The sequence below is a fragment of the Myotis brandtii genome, unplaced genomic scaffold (assembly GCF_000412655.1).
Source record: "Myotis brandtii unplaced genomic scaffold, ASM41265v1 scaffold303, whole genome shotgun sequence".
NCBI classification, from domain to species: Eukaryota; Metazoa; Chordata; class Mammalia; order Chiroptera; family Vespertilionidae; genus Myotis; species Myotis brandtii.
Genome location: NW_005361573.1, coordinates 365,723 through 387,564, shown reverse-complemented (window position 1 = coordinate 387,564; position 21,842 = coordinate 365,723). Strand labels below are relative to the sequence as shown.

General features: G+C 47.0%; 1 protein-coding gene across 1 annotated transcript in view; it reads right to left on the bottom strand.

The window, feature by feature from the left end:
• The window catches only part of SVOP (SV2 related protein), a 37,082-nt gene extending 15,450 nt beyond the window's left edge, over window positions 1-21,632 (bottom strand). Inside the window, exons 1-8 of the mRNA XM_005869795.2 lie at window positions 21,320-21,632; window positions 12,941-13,101; window positions 10,719-10,804; window positions 9,479-9,577; window positions 8,291-8,362; window positions 6,293-6,417; window positions 1,166-1,229; window positions 3-32 (exon numbers count right to left, since the gene is read on the bottom strand). Coding sequence (XP_005869857.1) covers window positions 3-32; window positions 1,166-1,229; window positions 6,293-6,417; window positions 8,291-8,362; window positions 9,479-9,577; window positions 10,719-10,804; window positions 12,941-13,101; window positions 21,320-21,354 — 672 coding nt within the window. The 5' untranslated portion in view covers window positions 21,355-21,632. The remainder of the gene's footprint in view (window positions 1-2; window positions 33-1,165; window positions 1,230-6,292; window positions 6,418-8,290; window positions 8,363-9,478; window positions 9,578-10,718; window positions 10,805-12,940; window positions 13,102-21,319) is intronic.
• Between the last annotated feature and the right edge of the window lie 210 nt (window positions 21,633-21,842).

Sequence of the window (21,842 nt, the reverse complement as noted above, 5' to 3'; positions counted from 1 at the left end):
ACCTCGAACACGGTGCCGATGGCCCAGAACACCTGGACAGAAGAACGGGGGTCAGCGGCAGGGGCAGCATTGGTCAACACAGTGAGCAATCTCAGGGTCACTGCCGACAAGATAACCCACGTGGGTACGGGGTCCTCGGGGTCAGCAAGGTCAGAATGGCCATCGCCGTTCCTGTGGTTTGTACGGCTGGGCCGGAGCCACCACCTTGTCCAGCCACAGTGCAGAATGTTTGCGTGGCACCCACTGGAGTGTGCGCTGTGGCAGCTCTGCTTAAGGAGATCAATAGGACCCATATTGTGCGAGCTCAGTATGGTAAGTGAACACGTTGGTTTTTGTCCATTGACATCCATCTCCCCTGCCCAGCAGTGCTCCAATGTCCTTTATCGGAATTGCCTCTTCCCTGTGGGACTGCATCTCCTCTGTTTGCTTCTCCAAGTCACTCTCTGTCCTTGTTCACCTTGGATCCACAGGCTCCCTGTCCTGTGGCTTCCCGCAGGGATGGGAGGGAGGGAGGAAGGAGAGATTGGGTGTTCATCCCTCTGGCTCCCTCTCTGCAGGGTAGTGATGCGCTGGCTGCATCCCTCAGGTGAAGGTTACAGCTCCCATCCAACAGTCCTGGCCAAACACTCTCTCTCTCTCTCTCTCTCTCTCTCTCTCTCTCTCTCACTCACTCTCTCTCTCATCAATTGAAGAACTTTCAAAACAACCATGTTGAAATCAACATAGCTGATCCACTTAAGTCTTTGCATACTGAGTCTGTTATGTTTTTCTTTTTTTGTTTGTTAATCCTCACCTGAGGATATTTTCCCACTGATTTTAGAGAGAATAGAAGGGAGAAGAAATGAAAGAGAGAGAGAGAGAGAAAGAGAGAGAGAGAGAGAGAGAGAGAGAGAGAGAAATGTGACAGAGACACAACGATTGGTTACCTCCTGCATGTGCCCTGACTAGGGCCGAGGACCAAGCCTGCAACTGAGATATGTGCCCTTGACTGGAACTGAACCCATGACCCTTCAGTCTGAAGACTGATGCTCTATCCACTGAGTCAAACCAGTCAGGGCTTTTATATTTTTCTTAAACTCGCTTTTCCTTGTCCTGCGGCTCAAGACACCTGAGAACCTCATGCCAGAGACTGAGAAGTCTCCACAAATCCAGCCACCCTCCTTACCTCGATCAGCAAAATACACTTGGCTCTGGCTTTCATGGGAAGGAACTCGGCATACAGCGTCACCCTGGGGAAGCAAAGAGACAGAAAGGGGGTTAAGGCCAGGACTGATTAGGAAGATGGCTGCTACAGCTTTCTGAAGCTCTAGGCCAACATCCCCTTGAGTGTGGTCCATGGACCACTTACACCAGAATTTCCTGGGATGATGACTTTAGAGGTACACCCCCAGGTCCCACCCCAGACCTTCAGAAACAAGACTCCAAGGGGTGGGGCCCTGGCATCTGCATTTTTAACCAGCTCCCCAAATGATTCTCACATGTGATCATTGCTTTCATGGAGCCCTCTCCACAACCCAGGGGGACACCGGGTGGTGGGGTGATGGACAACTACATTCTAGGACTGTTCCTCAGGTTCTCTCTGTCACTCAAGTCCCAAATAATCTGGAAGAGAACAGGCCTTTCAATCTGTAGGTTGCCCTGCATCCTGGGTCCATCTGATGTCTCCTTGTGACCAGGCCAGACAGTCACAGAAATAATGCCAAACCCTTCCCAGGGCCTGATGTCGGGGGGCGTGATGTCCACCCATCTTATCACTGGTGCTATTAAGCGTCATCCCCGGATCAAGTTGGTGTCTGACAGATTTCTCCACCCTACCGTTATTATTTTCCATTTGTGATGAGTAAGTCCTCTGGGAGGGAACATTCAGAGATTACCCTAAATCCTGTTACCCACAGACCTTCTACCCTCCAGCTTAAGCATCCCGTCTATTGATTATTTCTGCCTGAATAAATCACCACGATGATGGTCACAAAGGGTATTTTTATTTCCATTATTCTGTCTACATTTATTGGTTGACATTCTACTATAAGGAAAAGGTTTCCCTGCTCCCCTTTATCTCTATTTGTCTATTTACCTATCTACCTACCTACTTATCTACCTATTCATTTAATCAATAAGGATTTGTGGATTTCTGTTTTATTCAATGGATTGTAACCCATTTCTGCCATTATTAATTTGATGCTCAGACTGTCCTAGATCTGCACAGTGCAAGCCCTTTTAAGCTAATTCCTATGTCTTTTTGCTGCCTCCCTCATTCCTTGAGCTCTTTCTTACTTGTTGGCATGACAAGACGTCCTTGCCTGAGCCCTGGTGTCAGCCATTTTTCTAAGAAGCCCTGGCTCCTTTTGGCAGATGATGGTATTTAGAAACCAAGGTCTGGGTCTCAGTGTGCTCATTGCTACTGGGGTGTCACTGCTTCTAGGCCAGCGGTTCTCAACCTGTGGGTCGCGACCCCTTTGGAGGTCGAACGACCCTTTCACAGGGGTCGCCTAAGACCATCGGAAAACACATATATAATTACATATTGTTTTTGTGATTAATCGCTATGCTTTCATTATGTTCAATCTGTAACAATGAAATTGGGGGTCACAACATGAGGAACCGTATTAAAGGGTCGCGGCAATAGGAAGGTTGAGAACCACTGTTCTAGGCCCTCTCAGTGAACACAGCTAAGAGATCTATCTAATATCTATCTATCTATCTATCTATCATCTATTTATTCATCTCTGTCCGTTTCTCTCTCTCCCCCACATACACACCATATAGCTATATCTATATATCTATATCCATGTACAGGTATTTAAAAAAACAACAACAATGAGCTCATACTGATACTTTCAATTCCAGTCCAACCAGAAGGTTAGGGTTCTTTCTAACCTTCCAGTTTCCGTGTTTGTAAATCCCTTCTCCAACACTGAGGAATCTGGGTCTCACTATCCTCAATATATTTATGTATCTGGTCAGTCAACTTACCTGTGTGCTCAATGTAACCAACACCTTAACTGCACCAGCAGCCTCCTCCAACCACCGCCTCCCCACGCCCCTCCCTCCCCTTTCCCTTCCTCAGCCACTGGACAGGCCGGAGGAGAAGGAAACGTCTAGACCACGCCCCCATGCTGCCTTCCATGTTGTAGGAAAAGGAGACCTTCTCTTTCCCCTCATCTCCCACCTAAGCCAGGCACCCGAGCTACGTGGTGGCCTCATGTTACTCTCCTGGCTCCTCATAAGGGAGGTGGGGGTAGAGGGAAGCTAATTTCCACGAACCCTTTCGAGGCAGATGGTGCTCAGGACCCCTCCAGATCTCCTGGAATCCCTTTACTAGGCCAGTGGGCAGTCAAAAGTTATATTAGAATTCTCTGCTGCAGAGTGGTAGGGTCCCTAACCTTCTCCCCCTCACTGTTCAAGGCTCAACTGTACTTGTTCCTGAATCTGTGTCAGGATCTGCTTCTCATAAGACAGCTTGGGAATCTTTCCATATTCACATACATAGATCTACAGCATTATTTTCTAACCCTGTTGGTCAACATGTAGATGTTTGCCATTTCCTGTTTTTTGCAACCTCGGCCACCAGAAACGTCTTTTCCCAGGATTGTTGTGCCCCACACTTGGCCATGATTCATAGCGGTTTACAATGAAAACGAGCTGTTTGATCTACATCCAATGTGTGGTGATTATGATTACAATGACACTGAAAAAATAAAAGAATGAGCAACAAAATTAGCCATGCCAAGAAGCAGCCGATCCTGGCGTAAATAAACCCTCGCTGCAAGTCATCGCATTTACTGCGGCGCGTCGGCCATGGACACTTGCCATTTGGATCCCAGGCTTAGAAAGAAATGATCTGTGCTCTCCACTCCTCATTTCTGCTTAATCTTTGGGAAGAAAAGATTTTTTTCTTTGGAAGAAAAAGCCGTGCCAAGGACAGGTTTGTGAGCGAGCTCATTGTAGACACCAATCTGAAGAACCTTCTGAGGCAGGTGGCAAGGTAGACCCGGTGGGCAGCTCCCTGGGATGCGCATGCATTTTTTAAAAGCAGCGAAAACACAAGTCGGGCGCCAGTTAATGAAGGTTTCCATCCAACCTCTTGGGAAAGTGGCATTTCTGCTGAAGCACACAGCACCCTCTACTGGACAGAGGAAGTGATGTGCCCAGGTGCCCACCTGTATCGCGCATTCTTTTGTGTGTGTGAGTGGGTGGGTTCGATGATAGGCGAAGATCATTTGGGGGTGGGGAGGATGCTTATTCCCACTGAAATTTTTTTCTAAAACGAAAATGTATGGTCTGTAGTGATAAAAAGAAAGTGACATTGACCTCCCTTGCTTGAATTAAAGTCTCTTTTAATGCTCCTTCACGAACAGAAAATGGAATTATTAGTATCCTAAATGTGATTCCTCTTTCCTGCCTTAATTAAAAGAATAGCACCTGGCCAGTGGCTCAGCTGGTCAGAGTATCATCCCGATACACCAAAGTTGCCAGTCGGGTCCCCCGTCAGGGCACATACAAGAGTCAACTAATAAATGCATATGTAAGTGGAACAATAAATCCATGTTGCTCTCCCTCTCTCTCTTCCTCTGAAATCAACTTAGAAAAATTTAAAATAATAAAAAAAAGAATACCACCTGCTCAGAACCACCCATTCTACGTCCCCAGAATCCTCCCCAAATCAGTACTCAGGCCCCATGGGCATTACTGATTTACCAGGACCTCTGACTACGTAAGCTCAGAACCCTTTCCCAACATTTGTTCAAGTGAAAGAGCTTTGGCGTTGGGCAACCTGGATTGGAACCAGTAGATGGTTTGCAAACGCTGCCGTACAATTTCCCCTCCCTGCATCTGTGCTCCCTCGCAATGAGACTTGGCAGCTCACTCCATCCAGAATCTACGTCCTCATCCCTTCAGTCTGGGCTCTGTGACTTGCTTTTTGATCAATAGGATGTTGCAGAAGGGATGCTGTGCCAGTCCCAAGCTTGGGCCTCAAGAGGCTCTGTGGCTTCTGCTTGCTCTTGGACCCCTGCCCAGGTACCATGTGACCAGGTGCCTGGGCTAGCCAGCTGGAGGACGAGAGGCTGGTGGAATGCAGAGGAGTCAGCTGTGGCCATTCTAAACTAACCAGCCCCCATTCAGTTCACCAGTTGACTGAAGACACATAAGTAAGCCCTATTGAGACCAGAACAACCAATCTGACGAACTGCAGAAGCACGAGTTAAACAAACCATTATTTTTAAGCCATAAGTGTTGGGATTGTTTGTTACAAAGCAAAAGTAACTTCCACACCCCACTGAAGAACCACCTGACCCCACAAGTCACTTAGGATCTCTGAGCCTCAGTTTTCTCATCTGTAAAGTGGGGATGATAGGATTGTTCAATGGACAAGATGAGATAGTGTGAAGAGAGCACCTGGCACAGGCCTAGCACTTGGTTAACATTCAATTAATATCATCATCATCATCATCACTATTAATGCTAATACTGTTGCTCTCACCAAGAACTGATGTGAACACCTACTTTGAGGGAAGAAATAAAGGAAAGAAAAAAAAAAAGAAAGAGGAGGGACATAGAAAGGCACAGATCAGAGCAGAGAGATGATCTGGCTCCTTGTTAATCATATAATCTGTATAGAAGATGATGGATGTTATCTAAACTTATTGAGGTAATCATTTTGCAAGATATGTAAGTCAAGTCATTAGGTCGTATTCCTTAAACTGCTGTATGTCGATTATATATCAATAAAATGGAAAGAAAAAAATTTTAATTAAAACATTTTAATGCTATAATTTGCCTTCATACTAAAAATTTAGAGTACATTATAAGGACTTCTCATTGTTGGGCTCTTAAAAACTACACAGCAAAAGCCTACTCATTTGGTTTTGCGAGGTGGTGCAATTGGGTAAAGCTATTCTAAACGAATGGAAACTCTTCGTTACATTTAATTACATAAAAATATCTTCAACTAGATGTTTCCAAATAATGAACTTAGGGGAGCCATTTTTATAACTAGATAAGAACATTGCCCGATGAAGACGATTATTTTTATGTAAATGGCTGAAGCGAAAGAGCTGGGAGGCCAGTGGCTCTCTTGGGTGGTTAAATATTTCTTCTGTAATTCTGTTTGTGGTTTTTATGTGCTTCCCTCATAGACAAAAGAGTTATAGGATACAGTTAAGATAGGATGTTTGGAGGATCAAGTGATGTTTAAATCTCAGCTCTGCTGTTTATTAGCTGTGAGACCTCGAGGCCCTGACACAGGTGACTGGCTGCCTGGCTGCCAGGCCAGAGCAGGGTATTTACTTACGACTGGGGGACCCCTCCGATCCCGAAGCCCACCAGGCCCCGGAGCACCAGGATCCAGCTGTACACGGGCGCGAAAGCACTGAGGATCCCGTAGTACAGAGTCCAGAGCACGCTGATCTTCAGCCCCTGCACAATGGGAGACACCAAGTCACAGGGCTGCTCAGCACCGCCAGGTCTCAGGGCCCCCACATATTTAAAGTCACCCATAGGGTCCTGTTCAAGGGGGACCCATACAACCAAGGATTCTCTGTGTGGCTGCTGCCCACCCCTAGGAGGTATGTGGCAAAATTGTGGGGCTTTCTTAGTTGCCCCAATGATTGGCATGGATAGCCAGGGCCCAGAGGTGTAAGATGTCCCATCGTGCATGAGACCCAGGAAGGCTTGTCCTCCAGGCCAGTGCTGCTCAGTGGTTGAGCATCGAACTGTGAACCAGGAGGTCAAGGTTCAATTCCTGGTCAGGGCACATGCCCAGGTTGTGGGCTCGATCCCCGAGGCAGCCGATCAACGATTTTCTCTCATCATTGATGTCTCTCTCTTTCCCTCTCCCTTCCTCTCTAAAATCATTTTAAAAAAATATTTTAAAAAAAATATTTTTTAAAACCTTAAACTAGATGAAAAGGACTAGAGAGGAAATTTGGAGGTCTACCAGTTGATTTCAGGTCTTTGGGAACATGACTTTAACTAATAGAGAGAATATTTCAAATAACTGCGAATCACCTTGCAAGGAAGTGATTTCTTTTTCATTTTAATAGTCATTCTTCTGGTTATGGCCAAAGGAAGCATCCGTGTGGGGCCAGTGTGTCTTTAACACCTTTTGGACCACCTACCCATCTCTCTTTTTAACCAAGAGAGCAGTGGGCGACGGTGAGCAGCTAGAACTTAATAACATTGTTTTATTGTCATTGTATATACTTTTGCAGATATTTCCTTAGGGCAGCGGTTTTCAACCTGTGGGTCGAACAACCTTTTCACAGGGGTCGCCTAAGACCATCGGGAAACACATATATAATTACATATTGTTTTTGTGATTAATCACTATGCTTTAATTATGTTCAATTTGTAGCAATGAAAATACATCCCGCATATCAGATATTTACATGACGATTCATAACAGTAGCAACATTACAGGGATGAAGTAGCAACGAAAATAATTTTATGGTTGGGGGTCACCACAACATGAGGAACTGTATTAAAGGGTCGAGGCATTAGGAAGGTTGAGAACCACTGCCTTAGGGCAATTGTTACTGATTTCCCATTTAAGACGCTCGGTAGAGTTTCTTTCCCACCCCCAAAAAAATTCATGTCATTAAACTACACACACAACAATTGATACAAATAAAGGTATTGGGTACCTAAGAGAACAGGTAGGACAGGAATTATTCAAGAAGGAAGCCCTGGCTCTATTGCGATAATAATAAAACAACACTGATGCACCCCTAAGCCCATGACTATGAAGTTGGTGCCTGCCACACATAGACTTAATTCCTTTCTTTGGGCGTAAGCTAGCTCAATGGAGATTTTCCTCCTAGGAACCCAAAGGGTCTTGCAATGCACATGCTTGGGCGACCCCGGGAATGTGTGATTTCAAAGACTCCACAGTGGCCCCAGCGCAATGTCTTCTCATAGCACATCAACAAGACTCCTAACTAGGCCTCCCACGTGCTCAAGCAGCTTAAGTGTTGCTACTTGTCACCATCATCACGGAGATAACCTAGGCCCGTGGTCAGCAAACCGCAGCTCGCGAGCCACATGTGGCTCTTTGGCCCCTTCAGTGTGGCTCTTCCACAAAATACCACGTACAGGTACGCACGTACAGTGCGATTGAAACTTCGTGGCCCATGCGCAGAAGTCGGTATTTTGTGGAAGAGCCGGTATTTTGTGGAAGAGCCACACTGAAGGGGCCAAAGAGCCGCATGTGGCTCACGAGCCGCTGTTGGCCGAGCCGCAGTTTGCCGACCGCTGAGGCTAGGGGACAGGCGCTTAGGAGAGATGGCCTTACTGTTTTCCTGCCGTACTGGTCTGAGATGTTTCCCCAGAGGGTGGAGCTGGACATCATGCCGATAAAGACCACCTGTGGGTGGAAAGAGGGTTTCTGTTAGACGGTGACACGGAACACTGATTGCAGAGAAAGGGCACGACAGATGGAACCTATGACGTCACACCTTAGCGATAACAGTGAACCAGCATTCGCTGAGATCCGGCTAAGGGGCAAACACGATTCTGGGTGCTCCATGCTACTGTCGAAACCTCACAACCATCCGAGGGGAGGGGGGTACTGTTATTGTCCCCATTTTACAGATGAGGAAACTGAGACTCAGCGAGGGGAGGTCACTTGGCGGGGGTCACACATCTGTAAGTGGGGCAGCCCGGGCTGGACTCAGGCAGTATGGCTGCAAGTACTATTGATTTCTTGTCCTGTTGCTAAGAAAATATCAAAGGCTGCAAGACAGAGTTTGGAGAGTATGAAAACAGGAGACAGGAGGTTGGGATGGGAGCTGTAACCCATTAGAAGAGAAAGCATTCATGGAGCACTGACTGTGCTTGGGCAAAGTCACTGTTACATTGTTAATCCTTGAATAGAGCTAATGAGGTTGGAATCATCATATCCATGTTATAGAAGCGGAGCCTGAGGCTCAGAAGGGTTAAGAAACCTGCTCAAGCCCGGCCGGCATGGCTCAGGGATTGAGCATCGACCTATGAACCAGGAGGTCACGGTTCAATTCCCGGTCAGGGCACATGCCTGGGTTTTGGGCTCGATTCCCAGCAGGGGGTGTGCAGGAGGCAGCCAATCGATATTGATGTTTCTCTCTCATCGATGTGTCTATCTTTCTCTCTAAAATCAATAAAAACTTATTTAAAAAAATAAAATCTTCAAATCACCCTCCTGTGGGAGGTATTGGCACACCCTTTTGGGATGAATGAGGTGTATAAGGTCTCCGTGATGTGCCCAAGTAGCCTGCAACTTCCCGGCAATTGATGTCTGGGGACCCCGGGGACTTGGACCCCTGGGTGCAGTAGAGGTGGCTGCCAACCAACGGGGAGTAAAGGGAGCTGAGGTCACGGTTTTCCATGCAGAGAGTTCCATTTTTTTCTACTGAGCAGCTGGCAGCAGCAGGGGGAGGGGCCCCCCCACAGACCACCCCAGGGGACCGGAACTGGACCCAGCGGGAGAGCCGCTGCTGCCTACCGAGGTCAGCAAGGCCACCTGCCAGCTGGGGAGCCGCCACTCGCAGTGCAGCTGGGGCGCGAGGATGCTCAGGATCATCATTTCCATGGCGTCGGCCATCTGCAGGGAGCAAGCAGGTGTCAGGAGCCAGGACGCTGCCTGGTGCCCGGGCGGCTGACCCCTGGCTCAGGGATCCCCCTCCCCCATGAGAGCCTGGACAGCTGACCTCTGGCTCAGGAATCCCCCCCTGTGAGAGCCTGGACGCTGACCCCTCACTCAGGGACCCCTGAGATAGCGTGCAAGAACCCCTCTTCCACTGCCCGCTGAGCGCCCTACCACACATCAAACACACCACAATCTCTAGTAGTTAAACAGTGTGGTACATGTGGGAATTGACAATTAACCATTCAACATTCTTTTTGTGTGTGTGTGTTTTTCTGTATTTAAAAAATATATAGGCATTCCCTGAATGAAGTGGGAAAACATCGCATTTCAAAAATCTGAGAAAAACTTTTTTTTTTTTTTACAGAGATAGACAAGACTCTTTTCTCTTTAGTTCAACTAAAAACGAGTTTGTCTTTGGTTTAAAGGCCCTTGTTCCTGTAGAATTCTCTCGTCTGACCTTTTAATATATTAAAACATACTAGGAAGTGCCAGTAATGAAACATCCTTTATGGGACGAGGTAGACCGAACCACGGGGCAGAAATGAGAGTCCGGAAGCAGACCCATGTGGGCGTGGGAAGGTGATGGGCGATACGGGTGGCCTTTCAAATCAGTGGGGAAATTAAACATCTATTTTGGGAAATATTTAATTCGGTCGCCCTCTTGCACCATTTCCCCAAAATCAATTTTGGTTGTATTAATGGTCAAGATGCGTTATTTGCAATAGGTAGACGAGGGGATTTTAACAAGAGACGTGAGCCTTGGGAAGCAAAGGGCTCACTCTTCTCTGTGCCTGCTTTTCTAGGGGGAGCTCCGCAGATGACATCCCGGTCTCAGCGTAGCCCTGAGCCCCCAGGGACGGAGAGCCATTTAATTAGCCAGAAGCGCCCACTCCTCCTGAGGGCAGTTGTCAACATTACCGCAAGCACTGACCTCCATGACCACCAGGGCCACTCATCATGACCCTGACTGATTCACCCCGAGGCTCTCTGTAGAAAGAGCTGGGTCCCTCCTCGTAGATCATGGAAACCCAGTGGAGCAGCAGAAGTTAGGGTTTCTTGGAGATTGAACGGGAGGTCCTGCCCCAGAAATACTTGCCCAAGCCAAGCCGGTGAGCACAGACAGCTTCCATTGGAATTTTCCAAACCCAATGGCTTCCACCGCATCTTCCACCATGAAAGTATCTGGAAAGGAGGGAGGGGGAGGGGAGGACGGAGTCAGGGCATCTTGCAGTTGTCCGAGTGTCGGGGTGTCCCGGGGGTGTCCATGGGGGTGTCCTAGTGTCGGGGTGTCCCGGGGGTGTCCAAGCTCTTTACACGCAGCACATGCCGCTTCTAGAATTTATCTTAAAAGAATATTCCGGCAAGTGTGAAAAGATACCTTGCTGCAAAATCTACTGCAACATGGTTTACAAAAGGGAAAACTGCCCTGGCCAGTGTGGCTCCGTGGTTAGAGCGTCGGCCCGAGCACCGAAGGGTCGCAGGTTCCATTCCCGGTCAAGGGCATGTACCTGGGTTGCAGGTTAGATCCCTGGCCCTGGGGCTCGTTCTCTCTCTCTCTCTCCTTTCCCTTCCTCTCTTTCTAAAAATTAATAAAATATTTTTTAAAGTTTTTAATTTAATTAAACAATAAAAATATTAGAGGATCCTGCTGGTGGCCCTTCTTGGGCTGCCTCTCAGGATCTCAACAGTCCCTGCTGGCAGTTTACATCTTTTGGGAATTTCAATCATGGGCCTCTAACGTCAGCCATAATGTTCTCCAGAAGCGTGAGCTGATGTTTATCACACCAGCAGGTTCTGTGTTTTTTTCCCCAGCAAAAATATCGAGGAGAGCCCTAACCAGTTTGGCTCAGTGGATAGAGCGTCGGCCTGCGGACTCAAGGGTCGCAGGTTCGATTCCAGTCAAGGGCATGTACCTTGGTTGCGGGCACATACCCGGTGGGGAGTGTGCAGGAGGCAGCTGATCGATGTTTCTCTCTCATCGATGTTTCTGGCTCTCTATCCCTCTCCCTTCCTCTCTGTAAAAAATCAATAAAATATATTAAAAAAATATTGAGGAGACAGCAGAGCGAGTCCTATGACATCATCAGTAATATGAAGAGTAATGATGACATAAGGGCGCACTCTCGAGTGTTCACCACGTGCCAGGCACCGCGCTAGGAGCTTGACGTGCATTCTCTCGTTTCGTCCCTGTCACAACTATCCGCTAAGGCCCAGTCTTAGCCTCATGTACAGAGGAGGACATGGACGTTCCCCTGTCACTCAGCTGGCACACTGTAGATCTGGGAGTTGAGCTCAGACCAGCCTCTGCTCCTAACCACTGCCTCCCCCTCCCCGGTCCTGGCGCCCTTAGCTCTGCCAACAACAGGCCTTGGGGTCAAGTCAATCGTCCTCTCTCCTGTTGGGAATCTGGGGCCTCTCAGGAGTGCATGGGATGTTCTGTGATGCGGGGAGACCAGGTCCCACAGCACCCACTCAGGTCTCTGGGTTTGCCCAGCTCTACCCAGAGGCAGCACAAGGTCCTGGGTAGGAGTGGATTCCGAGGTCAGATCGTCTGGGTGTAAATCCAGCAGGGCTAATTTCTAGCTGTGTGACTAATATTTAACCTTTCTGTGCTTCAGTTTCCTCTCCTGCTAAGAAGGGGAAGATGATCGTAATGGTTCTAATTAGAAATGTAATTAAATAGGTAATTTGAATAAAGTGCCTCAAACAGTGCCTGGCACAGAGTGAATCCGCAGCTAATGTCAGCTGTTCCCATCACTGCTATCGTCATCACCATCACCACTGACACCATCACCACCACCACCTTCATCATCATCACCATCACCACCAACATCATCACTATTATTATCACCATCACCACCTTCATCATTACCACTTTTACCACCCCTATCATCATCATCACCATCATCATCACCACCATCATCATCACCACATCACCAGTACACTATCACCATCATCATCATCACCATCATCACTATCATTATCACCACCACCACTATCGTCATCACCATCATCACATCATCATAGCCACTATCATCATCATCATCATCATCATCATCATCATCATCATTGTTGTGCTGTCCTCAGCTAAGTGTTATGCAGTGATGCTGGTGGCAGGGATTGTGATGTAACCTTTCCTGCTGAAGTGAGCCATGTGGGTTCAGTTCACACTTTCAGTATCACCCCTGTGCCCTCTGGGCCCTCCTACTTGCCTTTTCACGAGATCCCCCTGAGAGTGCCACCAGGGGAGGCAACCCAGGCCCCTCAGAGCCCCTGACTGTGGCCTGGGCTGATGCCCCAAAAGCAGGGCCCCCTCACCGTCGGTGGGATTGGCAAACTCCTTGGGCACAGCTGCCCCATCGTCTAGTTCGACCGCCTGTAGGCCGGTGCGGACGCCTTCGATCTGGACCTCATGCTCTCCCGAAGCCGCGTCGTCCTCTGACCTTGCACTCTCGCCCGTGCGACGAAATTTCACCACCCTAGAGGAGAGAGCAGAGCTGGTCATGAAGGCTAGGACTCCCCCTCAACAGTCTTGCTGCACAGCTCTTGTGCCCAAGACAGGTGAACGGCTTTTTTTCATGGTCAGGGGAGTTGAACGGGTAGGAGGTTGGCGTTTCTATTGAATTGGCCTGTAGAGGCTGACAACTTCCAAAGTCATGCATCAGGGCTGCCACATATGGTTGTACAGGTTGGGCACCGCACAGCTCCAATGGGGCTCCAGTCACATGGTAAGCTATGGGACTGGGGAGATCTTTACTCTGGACTTTAATAGTTTGGGAGCTTGTGTGTTTTGGAATTGAGACTCATCTCTCTGTAGCAGAGATAACAGCGTGGTCACCTGAAGGTTACATCATGCCCACAAGAAGTTGCCTACATGGGATTTTTTTTAAAGTGGATATTACATTTTTAAAATATATATATATATATATTATTGATTTCCCACAGAGAGGAATAGAGAGTTAGAAACATCGATCAGCTGCCTCCTGCACACCTCTTACCGGGGATGTGCCCGAAACCCAGGTACATGCCCTTGACTGGAATCGAACCCGGGACCCTTCAATCCACAGGCCAACGCTCCATCCACTGAGCCAAACTGGCCAGGGCTACATTTATTTTTTTTTTAATTAAAAGAATTCACATGGAAAGCAAGACTTCTGATGTCTCTTAAAACAGTAGGCTCTCTGGCCATCTGGGGCCCCTGTCTCTCTAAGGCAGCGGTTCTCAACTTGTGGGTCACGACCCCTTTGGCGGTCAAACGACCCTTTCACAGGGGTCACCTAAGACCATCCTGCATATCAGATATTTACATTAAGATTCATAACAGTAGCAACATGACAGTGATGAAGTAGCAACGAAAATAATTTTATGGTTGGGTCACAACATGAGGAACTGTATTGAAAGGGCCAGAAGGTTGAGAACCACTGCTCTAAGGGTATAGTATGGCTAGATCTGGTCCGTGTGGTCCCTGTCCATGGGACATCTCAACTCTGCAACCCACCGAATAAGGGGTGGTGTGAAATGGGTTCCAGGAAGGGACTCTCTGTCCCCAAGAAGCAACCCCAAAATAAAAGCATACACAGTCCCCCAAGGCACCTATCTGTACAAGACGAACACATCGCTACGTATTAGGCAAAGGAAGGACATGAACATTTATGCACATTCTCGCTTCGTTTTCAGGGATGAAGGAAAGGTCAGTGGGTCACCCTCGACTCTGAGGATAGCATCCGAGAAGGACATGGCTACACAGCCCGAAAATCTTCCTTGACTACGGGTCTGATCGCATCCTCACCTCGAGGGCCGCCGGGGGGTCCTTCCTTCTGTCTGTGACTGACAGCAACCACTGCAACCTTTCTGGAAGGTGACCTGTGACATCTTTCAAAAGGTAACATGCTCTGTGTGCCCACCTAGAATGGCGGTGCAGGCAGTTCATTGTCCGGGTAGACCAGGGGTCCTCAAACTTTTTAAACAGGGGGCCAGTTCACTGTCCCTCAGACCGTTGGAGGGCTGGACTATAGTTTAAAAAAAAACTATGAACAAATTCCTATGCACACTGCACATATCTTATTTTGAAGTAAAAAAACAAAACGGGAACAAATACAATATTTGTATTTGCATGTGGCCCGCGGGCCGTAGTTTGAGGAACCCTGGGGTAGACCCAAGCAGGCGACGATTCACCGCCCACATAACGGCCCGCTGTGGATTCTTAGCTAGCTGCGTGTCAGGCCCAGGGTGTGCACTTGCCATCGATTATCGTATTTAACCTTCACTTTCACTATCCCCATGTTCCGGATGAGGACGCTCGAGCACAGAAGGGCTGGGAGCTCGTCCAAGGTCACACAGTGGGTGTGTAAGCCAGGCTTTGGCAACGCCACCTGCCCTCCCGGAGTCCCCACTCCCAGCCTCTCTGCTGGTGCTATTCTCCTCTGAAGCTCACAGGCTGTTTGCAGCTTCGCATGTGATAATTATCCTCTCAATGTGACAAGTATGAACAAACCCAGAAACCATCACTGGGAGAGGAGGAACGACAGAGAGGATGGCACAGCCACTTAAGAAAATGTCTTCAAAACTGTTTGTAAGCTGATCTGTATCCCAATAGCCAAAGACAAACACAATCCATGTGTCCGTCAGCGGATGGGTGAACACAGTGTGGTCTAAAAAGGCAGGGAATTCTGATGCGTTCTACAACATGGATGAACTTCGAAGACGTTACACTAAGTGAAATAAGCCTACACACCAGGACAAATATCGTGCACCTCTATGAGGGGGCAAAAAAGAGTCAAATTCACAGAGATAGAAAGTAGGTGCAGGAGGGAGGGAGGATGGGGGAGTTAGTGTTTAATGGGTATAGAATTTCAGTTGGGAAAGATAAAAAAATTCTGGAGAATCGACAGTGGTGATGGTTACACAATGTGAATGTACTTAATGCCACTAACTGTACATTTACCATGATCAAAATGGTCAAGTTTATGTAATGCATAGTGTATCACAATAAACACACATACATACGCATACACACAAGTTGATCTGTCAGAGCCAGCAGGATAAAACTGTTGGGCTCATTATTAAATATGCTAGAGTATGATCCTGTGATCTAGGTCCTTGCCACGAAGACTTGAGGGTGGTCGCCAACCAGAGGCCCAGTGACCCCTAGGGCAGCGGTCGGCAAACTCATTAGTCAACAGAGCCAAATACCAACAGTACCAGTACGATGATTGAAATTTCTTTTGAGAGCCCAATTTTTTAAACTTAAACTATATAGGTAGGTACATTGTTATTAACTTAATTAGGGTACTCCTAAGCTGGCCTTTGCTAAAAACGTGGTATTTTGTGGAAGAGCCACACTCAAGGGGCCAAAGAGCCGCATGTGGCTCAAGAGCCGCAGTTTGCTGACCACTGCCCTAGGGGATTATTAGAACTGCAGGCGGAGTCCTGACCCAGGCCTACTAAGTCAGCATCTGCATTTTAACCAGGTCCCCAGGCAATGCGTGCACGGCCACGTCTGAGAAGCGCTGTTGTAGATTACTGAAGCTCCTACAGCCGAGACAGTCTGGAAGGAGGCGTAGCGCTGAAGACTGGTTGCTTCTGGGGAGGAGGACTGGATGGAAATGAGGATTTCCTTGCGAGGGAAAGGAAATAGTCTTTACTTTTGTTTTGGACCCCTCCGTAATGGTTGCATTTTTGAACCGGGGCATCTGTACATTAATCATAAATATACGTAACAATCGCGACTCTTTGCGGAGCTCTTGCTGATGGGGCAGCGTCTGCTGAGCATGTTACGTCTGTGAAATGGGAACGACGACGGGCGTGCAGGACCGTCGTGAAGTGTCACTGAGCCTGATGAACGGGCAGTTGCAGGCCAGAAGTCAGTATGAGCTTGCCTCCCACCCGGCTCCACTCAGGCCACCTTTCTGCCTTGAACAAGGAGTACGCTGACCTTTGCGGAATGTGACCTTGAGGAAGCGGCTTAGCTCCCTGCAGTTTTACACCAGGATCTGCTCACAGTCCTCCTCTGGCTGAACGCAAGAAGCCAGGGCACCTGTATTTATGCACACTTTATTTATTTATGAACGCTTGCCTTGAGGCAGACATAACAGGGGGACCTTTGACATTAAATTAGATTCAGAAAGCCGGGCCTCATTTTGAATGGGTCGGGTTTCTAAAAGTATGTATCGAATACACGAGCCAAGACTTCCCGAGAGAGAGAGAGAGAGAGAGAGAGAGAGAGAAATATGAAAGAAAATAGCAGTGACATATGTTAAATATATGAGGGCTTCAAAGCAGGCTGGCTCACAACTCCCTGGCATTTGTGGGGTATAGATAGCATATAATTCACCAAAATAGCTGGGAACATTTATTTTACATAATTTTGCTGTTTAAAGGAGAGATGAGCTTGAGGAACTAGCTGTCAACAGTCAAGATCTTGTTTGTACCGTCATGAAATTCATTCACCTCATACCTTAAGTTAGGGTCTGAGACTTGATTAGGGTATTTTAGACAAGGAAGGTGTTTTTTTTTTTCTCTTCCCATCTGAGTTTCTGGACTTCTATCCCTTAAGTTCATGAACCTACCAGACTGAAGGAAAGCTTAACTCTCCTTGTGATGATCTCACGGTGCCACTTAAAGTCTAGCGCGAAGAGACGTAGATAGAGCGTCGGCCTGCAGACTGAAGAGTCCTGGGTTCAGTTCTGGTCAAGGGCAGAATAGTTCGTCTAAACTAGGACCCTTTAGAACAGTGGTTCTCAGCGGGGGTGATTTAGTCTCCCAGGGGATATTACTAATGACTGGAGACAGTTTTGATTGTCCCAACTCAGGGGGAAGGGGGAATGGTGGTTGTGACATCTTGTGGGTGGAGGCCAGGGATGTTGCTAAACATCCTATAATGCATAGAACAGCCCCTCACAACAAAGTATTATCTGGCCTAAAAATGTGAATAGAGTCAAGGTTGAGATTTAATACAACCCTGTATTACAGAGTAAAAGAGAAGGAACCAAGATGGCGGCATAGGCCGCCTCCCACAACCACATCAAAATTACAACTAAAATACAGAACAACCATCATCCAGAACCGCTGTTATGGGGTGGGGCCACAACATTAGTAACAAAGAAACAGAATTTCCGGAGGATGAGGCCCAGAAAATCAGGATTCTAAAAAAAGATTCCCAGGTGATTTTAATGTGCAGCCAAGGTTGAGAACCACTGCCTTAGAGTGAAGTTAGCTACCATGTGTTTGAAATAATGAGGTCTGAGTGGCTTTGAACTTGAGGTTGTAAAAGGCTTTGGTGGGTTAACCTTGAGGCTCCCTGTGCTCTCCCTACTTTTTGCCTGAAGTGGGTGACAGTGAACCATTTCTCCTTGGTTAAGTGCTACCAAGGGACTGATTTTTCAAATTTCACATATTTTATTTATAAATTATATTTATAATATGTATTATATTATTAAAGTTATTTCACACACTGACATGATTTATGTTTACGTTTTTTAATTATTTTATTTAAATCCTCATCTAAGATTTTTCCATCATTGATTTTTAGAGAAAGTGGAAGAGAGAGGAAAGAGAGAGAAACATCGATGTGAGAGAAACACATCCATTGGTTGCCTCCTGCACGAGCCCTGACCAGGACCCAGGCCGGGGAGGAGCCTGCAACCAAGGTACATGCCCTTGACCGGAATCGAACCTGGGACCCTTCAGTCAGCAGGCTGACACTCTATCCACTGAGCCAAAACGGCTAGGGCTATGTTTAAATTTAAATAGCCACATGGAGCTAGTGATTGCTGTATTATATATTGCAGCTCTAGGTTATGAGCTTCTCTTATTTAGTTGTAGAGTCTCTTGTATCAAGGATGGCGCCCAAGTAAATTGGATAAATGAATAAATGAATCAACCCATCCATCCATCAATCAATGTAGTCTGCAAAACTTGCTTTCAAGAAATCATCCTAGAAAGGAAAGACCCAGAAAAGTCTAACTTGCACAAGGTCCCACAATAAGGCAGAACTAGATACAAAATCTCAGCCTCCGGAATGTCTTGGAACACGGTGTGGAGCCTGAGTGGACAGCAGGTGAAAAGCACAGGTTGTCCGTGGTCTCACATGAACCATCCTGGAGCTATGTGAAGGAGGCCCAAGTACAAGGAAGGACTGTTTTCTTAGGCACCCTCGTCCCCTTTCCCCCTCCCCTAACCCGTAAACTACTTAGCGGCTTATTATCCATTAACACTTAGCCTCCCGTGGGACCGAGCCTGTTCCAAACCCCACTCTTGCCAACCCTCTAGAAGGCACTCTGATTTTTTAAACCATGATGCTCTCAGGAAATGTGCTACCTGCAATCTGTGGGTAACATACACAGGGTGTGGCTTAAATCCATCTCAGTCGTGATTTGTACCCCACTCAGAGTCACGTGGCTGTTCCTTTTACTTTGTTTATTTTAAATAAACCGAGGTCAACACATTTCAGGGCTAATTTTGACTCCATTCAAATGTAATTTGGGGGTTTTCAGAGGACAATTTTTGGAAGTCCAACATAAGAAGTCTATAGATTCTGCTTTTACCAATGATCTTTCAGATGTAATAATAATAGTTAATATGTGTTGAATGTTGTGTGTCTGTCAGGTATGTAGCACACATTGTCTCACTTTAGCTTCACAATAACCCCATGAACCAAGTACAATTGTGACCCCCATTTTATGGCCAAGGAAACTCAGAATCAGAAAGGTTAAGTCACTTGCTCAAAGTCACATAACCAGGAAGTGGCAGAGTCAGGATCGGAACCCAAGGCCCTTACTCAATAGCCAATACTCTTAACCAGTACACAATTTGGTCTCTAATAGATATTATATATATTAGATAATATATATGTGTGTGTGTATATATATATGTATATATATACACATATATACATACACACACACCTCTAATAGATATTATATATATTAGATAATATATATGTATACACACATACACATACACATATATATGCATAAAATATCAGAATCAAGAAACATAAAACTGGGATTTGGGCAGAGAGAGACTTACTTTTAATCCTTGTGCTTCTTTTTGCACTTGCCCTATATATAGATGATATAGTACTTTATCTTATCTATTGACATAAAATGAATTATTTTTTAAATTTAAAGAAGTAAAACCCTCCTGTTATTTTACCTTTTTTCATGAAGGAAGGACTTGTCACAATAGTGTCAGGCTTGCATAACAGTAAATTAAATATACATGAATCTTTGAGTAACTCGCCAGGTTCACATGCTCTGACATTATTTGAAAATTTATCCCAGGAAAACGGCAGCTCCAATATGAATCGTATTGTTATTGTGAGGACCAAATTTCATATTTCAGTCTCTAAATTATTTTTTTCACCTGGGGATAGTAGGTTGGCTTTGAACATGATCCTTATTTTCAATGGAAGTGGTGTGTTTTCCTTGAGAGACTTGCGCTCAGATAGGTGCATTGTTATGGATTCAGACATCGACCTTTGGATATGATCACTGAGCATCCTTCAGCATTTGTGAAAGAATGCTGTGTTACATAAGCTATGCTATTTGTGGATCAATTAATGGAAGCCTAAAAGTAACATTTGAATTAATTAAGCATTGGAAATGAAAATTAATTTGACGCTGATTGAGAAGTAAATATTGCAATATCCTTCAGGACTCGGAGCCTCAGAGAGCTGTGTCAGTCACACTAAAAGTCACTTGGGAGAGTGCCTCAGTGGCTTAGCGAGAGGGAAAAAAAATGTTTCAAGTCAAGAAGATACACACATACGAACAATATCGTATCCTTCCCAACAAATCCAAATGGTGTCTACTGCTACCATCCAAATGGCTAGCGCTTCTAAAAATTAAAACAACAGTCCCCCCTTAGTGTGCTTTTTAATGCCCACCTCAGACTCTTGGGATTTGCTTAAGAAATCACCGTGGGCTTGCGGTAGGAGACCTCCCTAAGCCCCCCCTGCGAGGCCCCTGTCCTTTCCTTTGCTTGGTTGTATTTCCTCAAAGGTCTCAGAACAAATTTGGTATCGCTTTAAAAATGCCCATCCGCTAAGCAGTGTGTTGCTGATGTTCCCAAGGAAAGCTGTTGACAGTGAGTCTCACTCTAGCTGTTACAAAAACCTTCCATTCAGAAGAAGGCAAGAGGTTTCAGCCAGGGTGCACAGCCCTCCCATTCACACGCTTCCTAAACAACCGGACTTTGCCCTGGCCTCCCCTCTGGGAAGGCATCTTGGCTTTTCAGACACCAGTTTCCAACCTCAGTCATCAGCCCCTTGCAGACGCCCCTGCAGAAAAATTAGGAATTTCACAGCACAGGAGAAGGGCTAGGAAGAGCCCATGTCATTGCATGGACTCGTAAATTCAGCCCACATTGCAAAACGGCGGCGAATGCTTTCTGAAAACACAGACCTCAAAATCCCTTTAGGATGGAGAGCAATTAAAAGGGGAAGCAGAACACCCTGTGGATGCCCCCATAAGATTCTGACGGATCTGGAAAAAAATAAAAATAAAAATCGAACTGAGTCAGATACAGAGGCTGGGCTCCTGGGGTAGGAAAATGGCTTTTCTCCTCCAGGCCTAATTCTCTCCTCTGAAACGGTTCCCTTTAAATTCAAGAAGCCACGCAGCGATGCCCCCCTGCAGGGTTTCATATTTGCAAGGAAAGCCGGCCTGCCGCTCACTCGCCCCCCCTGGTACTCACGGCAGCTGCCTGAGCTGGAATAAGTCCTCCTCCATGTCCGCGCTGCGCGAGGACGAGCCCTTCTCATGGCCCTTACATGGTGGTGGTGGTGGATGACGAGCGGTCGGGGTTTCAGCACCGGGGGTGCCGGACAGCTCCCGCGCCGCTTCCTCCCTCTGGCGGCAGCTGTTCGGGGGAGGCAGCCGCCGGGGGACCAGCCCACGAGACAAAGCCTCCGCCGCCAGGAGACCGCGGCGAGAGTGGGCGGAGAGGAGGGGGCGGAGGGCAGAGCAAGCTGTGCGGGGAGAGGGGGCGGGGAGAGCCCTCCTGGTTAGAAGAATTGACTGGCTCTCTGTGGCTGGTGGGGTTTTACTGGGGTGCCCATAGGGCACGCCCGCCTGTGAAATGGCTGTCGAGGTACCCATGAGCACCCTTTGGTTAACGGCATCTCTCTAAATGCTTATCTGTAGGGATTCATTAATGTTATGGGTATAATATTCTTGAAACGCAGGGTGCTCTAACAAATGCAGAATATGACAAAGAA